The sequence below is a fragment of the Sapajus apella genome, unplaced genomic scaffold (assembly GCF_009761245.1).
Source record: "Sapajus apella isolate SASKATOON/1434 unplaced genomic scaffold, GSC_monkey_1.0 scaffold6, whole genome shotgun sequence".
NCBI lineage: Eukaryota > Metazoa > Chordata > Mammalia > Primates > Cebidae > Sapajus > Sapajus apella.
This window is the reverse complement of record NW_022436946.1, coordinates 77,761,432-77,776,238: the sequence shown is the minus strand read 5'-3', so window position 1 is coordinate 77,776,238 and position 14,807 is coordinate 77,761,432. Positions and strand designations below refer to the sequence as shown.

The following is a 14,807-nucleotide window of genomic DNA, read 5'->3' as shown; positions in this document are numbered from 1 at the left end:
TAATGCACAAATCGACTAGCGCAGGAACCGGGCTTTCTACCGGGGACTGCACGGAGGAGCTAAAGAGAGAAAAGGAGAAAGAGCATTATGAGAAAAACAGCTAAAGTTTTGGAACTCCTTCTTTTTGCCCTCTTCTTGCTCCCTACTCTTTGTCCACCTCCAAGCTCCATCCCTTAAACCCACAGCCGAGCCCCTTTTCTTGGACGCGCGCTTTTTATTGACGCAAGCCTCCCGTTCTCGCGGGAACTTGGGAACGGGAGCCGGGTAGGGCAGACAAATCTCTCTAAATCTCAGTTACCGCTGGAGCTGGAGGGGCCACTGAAGCTCCTGAAGGGCGGGGCACGGAGCTTGAAGGGGCGGGGCTTAGCCTTAGAGAGGGGAGGGAAGAGGCGGGAGGAGGAGGTGAGAGAGGCCGGGGGCGGGGCCGCTCGGCCGGGGACCTGTTGATCGCAGGTATCGCCGGCTGGCCCGGGCTCCCTCGGGACTGGGGTGACTGCGCATGCTCGCTGGCCGCGCTGGGCCAGTAGCCGAGCGGCGGTGACGAACCGGCTCCGCCGTTGCGGTGTTTGCGGTTGCTGTGATGGCGATGTGAGGGGGCCCGGGGCGGGATGGTGCTGGCCCGGGTAGGGTCGTCATCTTCCAGCTGGACAACGAGCTTCTCGGTCCGACAGGCAGGGGAAGAGGCCGAGCAGGGCGAGAGGTAACCCCCTAACTGTCCCCTCAGCTCCCGCAGCTCCCGACACCCACCCACGACCCCTCCCTCTGTCCCTCTTTCCCAGGGGCCCGGCAGGAAGCGGCCTCCTCCTCGTCCGCCGCCTGCCAGCTGCGGCCCCTCACCCGACTGCTGGCTGTCGGAGCCTGGCCCCGGCCCCGCTGAAGGTCGGTGGGGACGGCGGTGCCGAGCGCTCTGAAGGAAGCTAGGGGCCTCGGCGCGCTGCTCTCCCGGTGCCCGCTGCCGCCCCTGCCCCTGCGCGCGTCCCTCGACCCGCTCTTCCTGAACCTCGCGGCTGGCGAGCCTTCGCCTGCCCTTCACCCCTGCTCAATCTTCGTCACTCTGTCCCTCCTTTACCAGCTTTCGTAGTTCTGCATTTTCATCCCTTGCCTCCCACGTGCCTTTTCGCCCTGGTGGTCCCACGTTGGGAAGCAGCGTATCTCTGTGCTACCCTCCGTGGACTGGCTTTTCCCTGTCCGGAGCTCCTTACTCTGGCCGACTAGGTTTCTCACTCTTGTTACTTCCATAATTTCTTCCTTGGCTTTATCTTCCTCTCATTCACCTCCTTTTGGTATTTCCTCCTGGTTCCGTTTTTGTTAGTTGCAAAATTTTTGCTTTAGCATCGCTTTGCCCCATCTTACCTTCGGAAACCCTCACTCCCTTCGCTTTCCTGTGGTACCCTGCTTCATTGCTTTCTGTCTAATGGCCCCTGTCCTCCCGTCTTTTTCCATCCTGGACCCAGTGGGGCTCTAATTTTAATTTTTACCCCTCTAAAACTCTTCCCTCTCCTCCCTGTTTGTAAGTCAAGCCTCTTAACTTCATTCCTTTTGTTTTACTTTTTATTAAATCTCTGAAGACTTCTTTCTGACATACCCTTCTAGTCCTTAACTGCTTTCTGCCTCAGCTAGGCATCCACTCAGTGTTTCTAATTCATCTTCCAGTTTAATAATATTCCTTTTCTTTACTGGTTGGAAGTATCATCAAAAGAGTGACAGTAGGACTAAATCAGTTACACTTATTGATTAAAGCTTTAATTTTTAAGAATTATGTTTACCTGACATACCTGGAAAAGCAACTTGTGTACAGCCTTTATGAAACTATAACGGGTTAAGACTTGTCCTACAAACATACACTTAAAATTTGGAAATTTACTTGTCCTCTTTGGAAATTTAGTTGTCCTCCATTAGGTGTAGCTGTCCAATAACTTATCTTAAATGAAATTTAACAGAATTTCTTTTATAAAATGTATTATTAATTTGTTTTATACATTTGGTATTGCAGTTGATAGCATAATTTTCCTGAGAGTCTCTGTTCTCTAATAAATGCATACAATTTCTGCTGCCTGTAGAATTAGTGTGTTTACAGGACACATACGTGAGAAGTATTAAATTTTTTAATTGAGCAAAAGAACTTTCTAAACAGTTTTGTAATTTTTTTCCTCCATTGCATTGTGTTCAAGATTTGGCTTACATAAAACTCATCTTTCCATAAGTAGTGGTATAGTATCTTATTTTGAAGGCATCTGCTGAAGCCTTCAGTGTTTAGTGAAGTTTGCCTTTATTGTAGGATTGAAGATCAACTGGATTATGTATTTCGTTCTGGAATCTCAAAGCAGTCCACAAACAGTAAATTCTTCCTTATGTTGTCTGTGTCAGGTAGGAATTAAGTTTTCTTTTTCTGTTTTAAGAAGGGAAATACCAAGGCAAAAAAAGTGTAGTTCTTTATTCAAAGTGATTTAAAGCAAAACTTGGAGGCTCTGGTGTCATCAAATCACACTTTTAGAAGAACTAGCAATTACTGTGTATGTTGAGAGGTGATGCACTCATCAGCTTTTAAGATTTTTTTTTTTTAATGATTTTTCAAATGCAAATAGAGATAACCACTGCTTCTCAAGGAAGTTTGCACTTCCTTCACAGGCAGGTCTTTTTATTTTTAGGCAAACATTCATTTAAAAAAGTAAATGCCTACAAATTCTTGCTGGCAATGTTAGTGAGTTGATTCCTGTGCTCTTAGAAATTAAATGAGGATTCGTGGTGGACAGCAGGCAGAAGACTAGAATTTCTAGTCAGAAGATGTGAGCTCTTATGATGACTCATGACATTAGTTTGTAAAACCCACTTAACCTGTGTATTCAGTGTCTCCAAAGTGTGGATAATAAAGTTGGCCTCCCAATATACTCTCTCAATAGCAAAGCAAGCCCTAATCATTTAAACATGCTTTGGGCCACCAAGACAAAAATTGCTGTATAAATACTTAGTTTTTATCTCTTTAATTTTAGACTATGTAGTAAGAGTATAATTGACTGCTTAAATCCCAGATCAAACAGATTTCTTTTTTAAATTTCAGACTTCTGTGAAAAGTCTAGTAGAATGCTAGTGAACTGTGGACTAGCATTCTACTAGACATTTCTAATGTACTAGAGTTTTCTAATTAGCACATTAACTAATGTTCATACACAGTGAAACAGACACTGCAGCATTCAGTATGTAAAACAGATATGCCCTTTGTTTGCCGTGAGTTGACAGGAAATTTAAGAGTTGCATATATATCTTTAGTTACAACCATAATTTTCTGTTTTATATTTTTATTTTGTTTACATCAAATAAAACTTTATTTTGTTTACATTAAATCCTTGTTGTGGGGGCTGTTTAGGGGATAGAAAAGGCAAAGGATTTCCTTTGCTTTGATTCTGGGTATTGAAGAAAAACTACTTAACAGTGAGTTTTTTGATATGTACGTGTGTGCATTTAAATAAATGGATGGAGATGAGGGCATATAGATTTGAAGTGTTTTTTTCATGAGTTGTTTGTCAGGAAGAAGGTTTAGAAATGACTAGGAATAAGGCGGGGTGTCGTGTCCCATCCCTGTAATCCTAGCACTTGGGAGGCTGAGGCAGGAGGATTGCTTGAGGCCAGGAGTTCAAGACCAGCCTGGGCAACGGAGCGAGACCCTGTCTTAATTAAAAGAAAGAAAGAAATGACAATAAGAAGCAGGATGATGATATAGCAGAAAGCATTCTTAATGGACTCAATGATTTTTCAGACAAGTTGCAAAGCACAAGTGATTAGGGAGGTCTAGGTTTTTCAGAAGGAATAAAGTGAAACAATCCACAGTAGGTTTCACATTTTATTTTTAAAGGTTGGCAGTTGTTAATAGATACATGCTTGGTTATTGATGATATGCTAAATTTAAAATAAATCTTGGCCTCTTTTTTGTTAACAGAAATGTAAAAGTATCAGGCACATTATACCATTAAGAGACATCTCCTACTTGAGTAACTAACCCTTTAGGTAGTTCTTATTTTGATGAGAAAAAAATTGATGAACTATCTCTCAACCAAGAAACCATTCTGAGAAAATTATAGCATATTTCCTTTTATGGCATTAAGTCTCTATCAGATCATCCAGAATATAGAACATATTTCTAAATTATGTTGTGAATATATTGGTAATAGTCTGGGACTTTTTTTTTTTAGACAGAGTCCCTCTGTGTTGCCCAGGCTGGAGTGCAGTGGCACGATCTCAGCTTACTGCAGCCTCTGTCTCCTGGGTTTAAGCAATTCTTATGCCTCAGCCTCCCAAGTAGCTGGGCTTACAGGCCCAGACCACCACACCTTGCCGATTTTTTAATTTTTGGTAGAAACCCCATCTGGTCTCACCATGTTGACCAGGCTGGTCTCGAACTCCTGGCCTCAAATGATTTGCCCACCTCGGCCGCCCAAAGTGCTGGGATTACAGGCATGAACCAGTATGCCTGGCTATAGTCTGGGACATTTCTTTTAAGTGTTATGAAATGTTCTTTTGCTGCAGGTCTTAATTTAACCTGTACTAGAACAAGTATTCCTTTATTGAAATGCCCTTGAAGTTGCCTATAGGATGCAGCTGTTTCATTCATGATTGTTTTTAGAGCAGTGGTGACTATGACACTTGCTCTTTGATGTTTTCAGATTGCCAATAATTCGTGGGCTTACATTGAAAATGCTGCTATCTATAAATGTCTAAGCAGCAAGGCCAGGCTTTATTGGCAATAAAAAATGTAAGACTGTGGAAACCTTTATGTTCTTTACCATTACTTTTATGTTTTGGAATTGAGAATCCCAGGTTTTTAAAACACCCTCAGGTTTACTATATTTGGTATCATCAACAGAGAAACATTAAAACATAGTTTGTCTCATGTTCTAAAAAGTTATTCTTATTGTCTTTCCTTTGGAAGATGTCCTTTCTCACCATTTCCACCAAAGAGAAAAATTTAGTGTTCTATTGTTTTCTTAAGTATTTCTATAATCAATGTAATATGGCATATGGTTGGCCCTCAGGAGTTCATTTTGATGAGTGAGGAGTGGCTATGAAAGTTACTAGACAAGGGATTTTTCTTACCTTGTGTGTCTTTTACTGTAATGCCTCTGATAAGCTCAGCTTTGCTATGAATTACTTTTTAAAATGATATATATTTGTGATGAAAGTTGTATATGATTTTAGGGCAAGATAAGGTCATGAGTAATGATGATCTTCAGAGTGAGGCAAGTGACAGCTGGCTTGGTCATTTCATTTTATTTTATTTTTCTTTTCTTTTCTTTATGTATTTATTTATTTGAGATGGAGTCTTGCTCTGTTACCCAGGCTGGAGTGCAATGGCGCGATCTCAGCTCACTGCAACCTCCACCTCCCAGGTTCAAGTGATTCTTCTGCCTCAGCTTCATGAGTAGCTGGGTTTACAGGCATGTGCCACCAAGTACAGCTAATTTTTGTATTTTTAGTGGAGACAGGATTTTGTTGTATTGGCCAGGCTGGTCTCAAACTGCCGACCCCAGGTGATTTACCCACTCAGCCTCCCAAAGTGCTGGGATTACAGGCGTGAGCCACTGCACCTGGCCTGGCTTGGTCCTTTTAAAGCAGGGATATAATCCAGTGACTGAGCATGTTTAGCCCCTGCCAGAGGGAGCTTACAAATATGGGCAGGATGTCAGGGCCTCAGCGAATCAAGAAGAAAACTGAATGTAAATCAAGAAATAAGAATGTAACTCAGATATTCAGACTGAACCAAACCAATGCAGACCTACCAACTCAGGTGACCAGAATTAACACCAGATAGAAGGTTTAGGGATGCAAAACTCATCCACATGTCAGTGGCTGATTGTTTGCAGTTTACTGCTGTGTGGTCTGACTTGGTCAAGATTAGCTCAAAGACTAGGGCCAGAGCTTATATTGATTGAAATTCTGTAGGTGACTGGGATTTAGGAAAGATGGCAGCTGGGTGTAACTTCCACCAAGAAACTCTTCCTACTCTCCTGGGTCTGCTGCAGAACATGATATTTTTTTATTTTTTTTGAGATGAAGTCTCACTCTTATTGCCCAGGCCGGAATGCAGCGGTGTGATTTCAGCTCACTGCAACCACCATCTCCCAGGTTCAAGCGATTCTCCTACCTCAGTCCCCCAAATAGCTGGGATTACAGGCGTGCGCCATCAGGCCCAGCTAATTTTTTTTGTATTTTTAGTAGAGACGGGGTTTCACCGTGTTGGCCAGGCTGGTCTTGAAATCCTGACCTCAGGCGATCCACTCTCCTCGCCCTCCCAAAGTGCTGAGATTACAGGCATGAGCTACCATGCCCGGCTCGGAACATGAGTATTACAAAAATCTTTTGTTACTCACAAGAGAACAGCATTCTGAAAATTTCTAAGAGTATTCCTGTTTTGGGCAGCCTGCTTATTCCTTTAGAGAAGGCCCAAGAAAATAAATGCAAAATTAGACTACCTGGTATTAAATGTACTGCATTAACCTCCTTCTAGATTTAGAACATCTCTCTGTTCCCATCATATTTCTATTTAGCAAACTTGAATTGAATTATACAGTATACACATTGCATGTTTTTTCCTCGGTTGGTCTCAAATCTGGAATGTCAGTCTCAGTTCCCACATATTGTTATAGGGTGAGCCCCTCATCTAATTGTGTGTGAATCTGCTGTTCCTTCATTTGGTATCAGTTCTCATATGCCTCTCATAATGTGAGGCTCTCATTACATTGAATGAACATTTCAAAGTATGTGTATTTTTTGTACAATATGACCCCTGAATCCAAGTTTACTACATTCTCTGGTGTTCAGGTGAAGAAATACAATTTTTTCTTAAAGCTGGGGGAAAAAGTGAATATTTTCTGCTTAATGAGAGTGATACATTAGTTGCCAACACGAGGCCTAAGAAATTTTTAAGGACTTTTAGTTGGCCTGTAAGTGATTTTTGCCTTACGTGGTATCTTTTGGGCGTCATTATTCAGACTGTCAGTATTATGGGCTTTGAACCCATTTGTTTCATGGATGCTAACTTGGAAGTGGAATTAAGAAACTGGAGCCGGGGCCAGGCGCAGTGGCTCACGCCTGTAATCCCGGCACTTTGGGAGGTTGAGGTGGGTGGATCACGAGGTCAAGAGATCGAGACCATCCTGGTCAACATGGTGCAACCCCGTCTTTACTAAAAATACAAAAAATTAGCTGGGCATGGTGGCGCGTGCCTGTAATCCCAGCTACTTAGGAGGCTGAGGCAGGAGAATTGCCTGAACCCAGGAGGTGGAGGTTGCAGTGAGCCAAGATCGCGCCATTGCACTCCAGCCTGGGTAACAAGAGCGAAATTCCGTCTCAAAAAAAAAAAAAAAAAAGAAAGAAACTGGAGTTGTTGCCACCATAATGGAAGTAATACCTTTATTCTTTAGAGTACCAAATGGGAGTGTCTGGAATCTCCAGTTTGTTCAACTTCTTTACCCTGTCGCTTAGGAGAAAGAACATTCTCAGGGCATCTGTGTGTTCATAATTCAAGAGTCAAGACTATTCTTTGATTTCTGTGAGAGAATCTGATCATCCCCTGTGGTCTCCAGTCCATCTTGAGGGACCTCTGAGCTGTGACTCTTTGTTTCTGATGTGTCCATTTCCTCTTTTAGGTTCTGAAGCACTCATGAATTCTGACTATGTACAAGGTAGTTAGTTAGCTCTTGTTTTAGGATCACTGTGGTTGGTGTGGGAACATCTCCCGCATTTTTCCAGATGTCCATGCCTGGACTCTCCTTTGTGGATATTGAATGTAACTCAGCTGATCTGATGGGAGTGAACATCCCTGTAGTCTTAGAAACTTTGTATGGTTTTATGTACCTAGTCTGTTTTTGAAGGAGTTAACTATATACTCCAGCAGTTAAAGGAATGGCTTAGTATTCCTAGACTATGCTATCCAGCAGAAATATGTGAGGTGTGTAGTTTAAATTTTTCTAATAACCACATTTTAAAAATTAAAAATAAACTGGTAAAATTAATTTTAATGATAATTTAACCCAATATATCCAAAACATTATTTCAAGTTGTGATAAATATTTTAAAAATATATTAATGAGATATTTACATTATGGTGGATCAGAAACAGGAAAATAGTAACAAAATCTCCCATTGGGGAAAATAAACAATAAGAAACACTCTTTTCATGAGAATGATGAAGATCTCATACCCTCACAGTAGAGTAATATCCTTAGTTCTGCTTTCTAGTAAGAATGAATGCCAGTATTCATTGCATTATGATCCCTGTCTTTGCTATCTGAGTGTTTCTTCCTTACATTAATCTCTATGGCCACGTTGGAAGTTGGTGTTGAAAGCGTGCCCACTTTATGCAGTTTTCATAGCCTGCTTCCTGCTACTGCAGGTTTGCCAGCTTGCAGGTTACACAGTCAAAGGCTTTTGCACCCTAGCTTATAATTTATTTGACAAATACTAGTCTGTCAGTAACCTAATAGGATTCTTATATATTTGTCTCCATTCACTTCTCTGTGCCAGTAACTACACCAAAGTTGTTTTCTGGATGTGATACTTACACCTGCCTTACTTATTTCTGTCTATGCACCCAGCATCTTTTGATGGCCTCATTTTAATGAAGCACATCCTCATCCCTCATTTTAACGGTCACTATCTTAAAACTATTCGCAACAACAAGCATTGGTAGAATGGCAGCATCCTTAATCCAATCTCGACTGCAGAGCTGGATCCCTTTGTTTTGTTAGGAATTTCTTTGAGCAAGGCACTAAATCTGATGTGAGGTATTGGCTGCAAGGCCCCACATTTAAGCTGTCTTATTTCTTTCCGTCTTTGCTTACAAACTATCCAGTTCTTGCTTGAGTAAACACAGCAAAGAACCACCAACCCCTGGTATTGTGGCATTTTTCATCTACTTTTTCTACTGCAGGTTATTGTAGGCAACAGTTTAATTAATTGTTTTATTTCCACATAACAGTGGTTACTAGTATCATAGTAGGATGTTTTCCTGTTGCCTGCTACCTAATTACTAAGCTAGTACTACATATTTTAGAATTTTGTTATAGCTGTATCTTAATTTTGATACTAATTTCCATATTAAGGAAAAGGCCAGTTTACTGACTTAGGTAGTATGGGTGCTATCTGGACCCAAATCCCAAGCCTATATTTTAAGCATTATGCTATTCATACATCTGTCTGTCTGTCTGTCTGTCTATCTATCTATATCTATGTATCTATGACTAGCATAATGCCTAAAGTATAACACACACACACACACACACACACACCCACCCACCCCTCGTACCTCTCCCTGAGCTATACCTCATACTTACTGCAATTCTTAGCCTGTAGTAGGTCTTTAGTAAATGTTTGAATGAACGAATACCCATTTTATATCTGAGTAAGTTAAAGCATAGAAACTTGGCCAAACTTTACTTAGAATCAAAACCAGGGCATAATCTAAACCCTGCACACAAGAATATATGTACAGAAGAAGCTGTTTTAGATAATATGTTATTTCCACAAAATGGGGAATATCTTATATAAACATAGCTTTGTTTGATCTTAGAAATAGTTACCATAAAATCTTTTGATGTGATTATTAAGGCTTAAAATGGCAGTTATGGGAGCTGGTAAAGTCTACATGTTTATGATGGAGAGAAGAAAAACTCTGTGTCAAAGAGTAAACATAGTCTTCATTTCAACATTTTTAGTACCTAAAATAATTATACCAAGGATGAAAAATTAGATTTTTAAAAAATTTAAGCAGTATTTGAAATGTGAGAAAAACCATCCATAGCACATTGAAGCAGTCATTGTGTCAAAATATTTTAAATAGTTCTTTATACATACATATATATATGCATACATATACACATACATATATATGAAATTTCAGTACTTAAGCAGTTATTTTAAAAGTGGTGAGTTCCACCTCTTAAATATTAATGACCTTATAATATTTAGGGTATTCATGAGGGTTCCTACTCAACTGAGAAAGCACTCTATTTGTTATTGTACTTTGAATTATATGTAAGTGAATCTTAATAGAGATATAATAGTTAATGTTGATATCAGTGAAATTGTGAATGAAAATAAATCTCTAAAACTTATTCATAAGCCTTTCAACGACATGTATCTTTTATATAAGTTGAAAATAGTAAGTAACAAAACACAAATTTCCTTAAGATAGACTTTTTTATGTCTACTGTTTTTTTTGAGAGTTGCTTGTTTTTTCTCCTAGGGGGAACAGTGTATTTTTAACAACGGGAATCAGTAACTGGAAGTACAAGATTGGTTATTTAATAATGTTAAAAATGAGGCTTTGATCAGCAGAGGTAAGAATATAACTTTTTTCGTACTTAATTCTTAATAGATTAGAATATTTGCCAAATTTCTATGAAGAACTGATGCAAGAATTGGGAAGGGTCTGAGATTTTACCCCACTTGCAAGCTAACAAGTTAATCTGCTACAGTGGCATGGATGTTGGCAGGACATGAGATTCATGGATCAAGGTCAAGGATGGTTTATGTTCATAGCACTAGCTAGAGTACCAGGTGGCACCTGCATTTGAGTAGGTTATGTTACAGGAGAAGAACCCTGAAGTAGGGGAACCTGAATCTTTTATAAAGGACAATAAACCTGCCTGAGTTTTTTCCCACAGGGAAGCTTTAGCTGTATTATACAGAACAGTAAATCTGCCCTTTTTTCTAGTATAAGACACTATCTGACTTCTAAGATTGTTCACTATATAAACATCTTTGAAAAAATAGTTTGGAACAAAGGTTGTCTGTATCTCTGCTTGTGAGATATACAGAAACATGAGAGGTTTATGAATTATCTTCCAACATTTTCTTCCTCTAAGTTGCTTTTTATACTTATCTTACTCAGTAGTCCAAGAAGTTATTTTTAAAATATGTGCTCTTGATAGGGATGATTGTTATAATTTTGTTTTTAAATAGTGAAAAAATGGAAACTACTGAAATCATGCAACAATGGGGGATTGTTTAAATTACAACATGGTCACAGTGTAATAGTTAACAATTAATGGGTGGGCGCGGTGGCTCTTGTAATCCCAGCCCTTAGGGAGGCTGAAGCAAGCAGATCACTTGAGGCCAGGAATTCAAGACCAGCCTGGCCACCATGGCAAAGGCTGGGCTTGAACTCTACTAAAAACATAAAAAATTAGCTGGGTGTGGTGACACATGTCTGTAGTCCCAGCTACTTGGAAGGCTGAGGCAGGAGAATGGCTTAAACCCAGGAGGCAGAGGTTGCAGTGAGCCAAGATCCTGCCACTGCTCTCCAGCCTGTGTGACAGAGCGAGACTCCGTCTCAAAAAAATAAATAAATAAAAATAAAAATGTAAAACTACATTTATTGATATATATGTTCACTGAATAAATTAAGTGAAATAAGGAGATGTTATAAGGTACATGTGGTTTGATCCCACTATTAAAAAATTGTACAAATGCGTGCACATGAAGAACATATCAAAGTAGGTATTTCAGTGGATGGAATTGTGAATGTTTTCTATTTGTGCTTGTCTATTTTTTTTAACCTCTTTGCAATTAAATACTTTAGGCTTTTGTAATAAAGGGAAAAACATCTTTCTCTTTTTAAATTTAAAAGTGAAAAGTGGTTTAAGAATTTTTTCTTCACATAAAGAAAAACCTTTTATGGGCTTAACTGGGGATTGAAGAGTGTTAATTCTTTTTGACTGCCGAGTTACTTTTATGTGCAATGTAGCATAAGAGAATACTTAGATATCTTCATTAAAAAAAAAAGTTACTATCTGTAAGAGATAAAGTTGAGTTTCTATTAGTAATATGTTGTATTATTTATTACATAAATGTCATCAAGGGAAACAAATCTTAGAAAAAGCATTCTGCTCACGCCCGTAATCCCAGCACTTTGGGAGGCTGAGGCGGGTGGATCATGAGGTCAAGAGATCGAGACCATCCTGGTCAACATGGTGAAACCCCGTCTCTACTAAAAATAAAAAAAAAAAATCAGTTGGGCATGGTGGCGCGTGCCTGTAATCCTAGCTACTCAGGAGGCTGAGACAGGAGAATTGCCTGAACCCAGGAGGCGGAGGTTGCGGTGAGCCGAGATCGCGCCATTGCACTCCAGCCTGGGTAATAAGAGCGAAACTCCGTCTCAAAAAAAAGAAAGAAAAAGCATTCTGATTGGACAATCATAATTATAGAGAGTAGTACAACTTAGTATACATTCTGGTGTTATTTTGTTGGGTTAGGTTGTTAAGTACACGAAAATAATTTGTTTTTATTTTCTGCCTATGTATTATATTCGAAAATATGCTTAAATAATAGTATTTTTATAAGGTGACATTTTTGTTATGCTTCTCACGATTTTATTCCCTTTCCTTAACAAAGGTGCTGTTATCAGAATAGTCTTCTGGGTATAAATTAAAAATGACTGAAGTTCAAGCAATGGTAGAATTCTCTGTGGAGCTAAACAAGTTCTACAATGTGGATTTGTTTCAGAGAGGGTATGTATTTTGCTGTGAAAATGATATATTTTGTATAAGATAGGATGTACAGTTTAAATTTAATTACATACGTTTATTCCAGCATATATAAGGAAAACAGTGAGCTATATTCAAGTAATTATTTTCTCAGATAAATTTTATTTTTTAAATAGGTATTAGGGAATTTTTTTACATGAATTTAATGATAATGCTGGATATACTGAACCTATGTTTATGAATTTGTAGTGAGCCTTGAGAGGACTTTAATGTAAATGTATAAGATCTAATTTTTGCTTTTTAAAAGCTTATAATATAATGGGAAAAAATGAGACATACATACAAAACAGCTAAATAGAAATACAAAGCATACATGATGAAGCTGATTTCACTTGATTTTTCTATTTCAATAAATATCATTTATTAATTATTAACTATTACACTGTGATGTTACAATTTTAAAAGTCACCCAGTGTTGGGTATTTCAGTTGTTTTCATCTTTTCACTATTTCATGAAAACACTATAACAATCATCTTTATCAGTAGCACTTATAAAGCAATTTTATAACTTCTTGGCCTTTTTGCTAAGATCAGTAAGTCTGTATAGGAGGTACTCTAGGAATCAACAGAAAGACATCTTTCTGGTTTGGTATGATAGAAAAGCCATTAAAGAGGGATAAGATCAGAGTGTGGCTAAGACTTGGCTAGATAAAGGATAAAGTGAAAGATATCATTATTGTAGAAGAGAACAGCAAAATTCAATACAGCTGCATGAATCAAGTTTGGAAATAGAAATGGACATGTTATTTTTAAGAATATTCAGGGGCTGGGTATGATGGCTCACACCTGTAATCCCAGCACTTTGGGAGGCTGAGGCACATGGATCACCTGAGGTCTGGAGTTCGAGACCAGCCTGGCCAACTTGGTGAAACCCCATCTCTACTAAAAATGCAAAAATTAGCTGGGCGTGGTGATGCATACCTGTAATCCCAGCTACTGAGGAGGCTGAGGCAGGAGAATCACGTGAACCCAGGAGGTAGAGGTTGCAGTGAGTTGAGATCGTGCCAGTGCACTCTAGCCTGGGCAACAGAGTGAGACTTTATCTAAAAAAAATTAATTAATTAATTAAAAATTTTAAAAGAATATTTAGGAAATTGGATATTTTCTAGGAGAATTACAGAAGAAAGGTAAAGAAAGGCCATGTTATATTTGTGAAGGGCTTTAATGTCTAGAGAGGAGTCGACACTAGGGATTTGGGTAACCATCAGTAATTTCTAAGTAAGGATAAAATTTTATCACTGTTATTTCAATAAGCACTTACTACCATGATGAAGATTATGATACATTAGACTGATGGTTGTGTAGAAGAAATAGAAGCCTGTGAAACAATTTAGAAGCACTTGAGAGTAACTCCAGATATAAATCTGAAGATCTATACAGAGTGGTGGGAGTGGACTTAACACAAGGAATAGAGTAAGAGAGATTTTCCTTTTTTTGGCTTGACTTTGCCATCTTCTTGAAAAATAAAAACAACTGTGCGGTGGTCTGCTCTATATGGTCTCTCATCCCTTAGCAGGCCAGCCCAGACTTGTTCTCATAGTGGAGGCAAGAGTCTAAGAAAGAGCAGAAGGCTGAGCATGGTGGCTTATGTTTGTAATCCCAGCACTTTGGGAGGCTGAAGCAGGTGGATCATTTGAGGTCAGGAGTTCAAGACCAATCTGGCCAACATGGTGAAACCCTGTCTCTACATAAAAATTAGCCGGGCATAGTGGTGCATGCCTGTAATTTCAGATACTCAGGAGGCTGAGGCAGGAGAATTGCTTGAACCCAGGAGACGGAGGTTGCAGTCAGCCGACAAGGTGCCACTGTACTCCAGCCTGGGTGACAGAGTGAGACTCTGTTTCAAGTAAGTAAGTAAGTAAGTGAGTAAATAAATAAATAAATAAAATTAATAAAATAAATCAATAAGAAAGCAAGCAAGCAAGCAGAAGATGCAGGTCTCCTTAAATTGACACACTGTTACCTCCACTGCATTTCGTTGGCCAAGCCAGTTACAATGTGAAGTCACGAGTCAGACTGGTGGCTTTTTGGCCAGTACATTTCACTTAAAAAACTTTGTGGACTTTCTGTATGGCTGATAAGTCCATCCCATGCTTTAAAGCCCACAACCACAGTTGTTTTTGAGACTTGCTTGCTCTCTAGATAGCATATCTACCAATCACTGTCACTTGGGGATTAGAATTCTGTGGGATCATGCTCATAAACTTTCTAAAAATCCCTTTGTCATGCTGAGAATGTCTGCTTACATCTTTTAATTCTTTTAGTGAT

The 14,807-nt window shown here is 39.4% G+C and overlaps 1 protein-coding gene across 14 annotated transcripts in view; it reads left to right on the top strand.

Annotated features, from left to right (window-relative positions):
* The first annotated feature begins 305 nt into the window (after positions 1 to 305).
* FAM135A (family with sequence similarity 135 member A) overlaps positions 306 to 14,807 on the top strand; it is a 146,123-nt gene continuing 131,621 nt past the window's right edge. For 5 of the 14 annotated variants that reach the window (XM_032275600.1, XM_032275597.1, XM_032275589.1 and 2 more), the window contains exons 1-4: positions 402 to 700; positions 2,279 to 2,367; positions 10,238 to 10,331; positions 12,388 to 12,503. In XM_032275600.1, coding sequence (XP_032131491.1) covers positions 12,427 to 12,503 — 77 coding nt within the window. In that variant the 5' untranslated portion in view covers positions 402 to 700; positions 2,279 to 2,367; positions 10,238 to 10,331; positions 12,388 to 12,426. Of the gene's footprint in view, positions 701 to 2,278; positions 2,368 to 10,237; positions 10,332 to 12,387; positions 12,504 to 14,807 lie in introns of all 14 variants that reach the window. The other 9 variants (XM_032275586.1, XM_032275596.1, XM_032275588.1 and 6 more) reach the window with 5 other exon arrangements.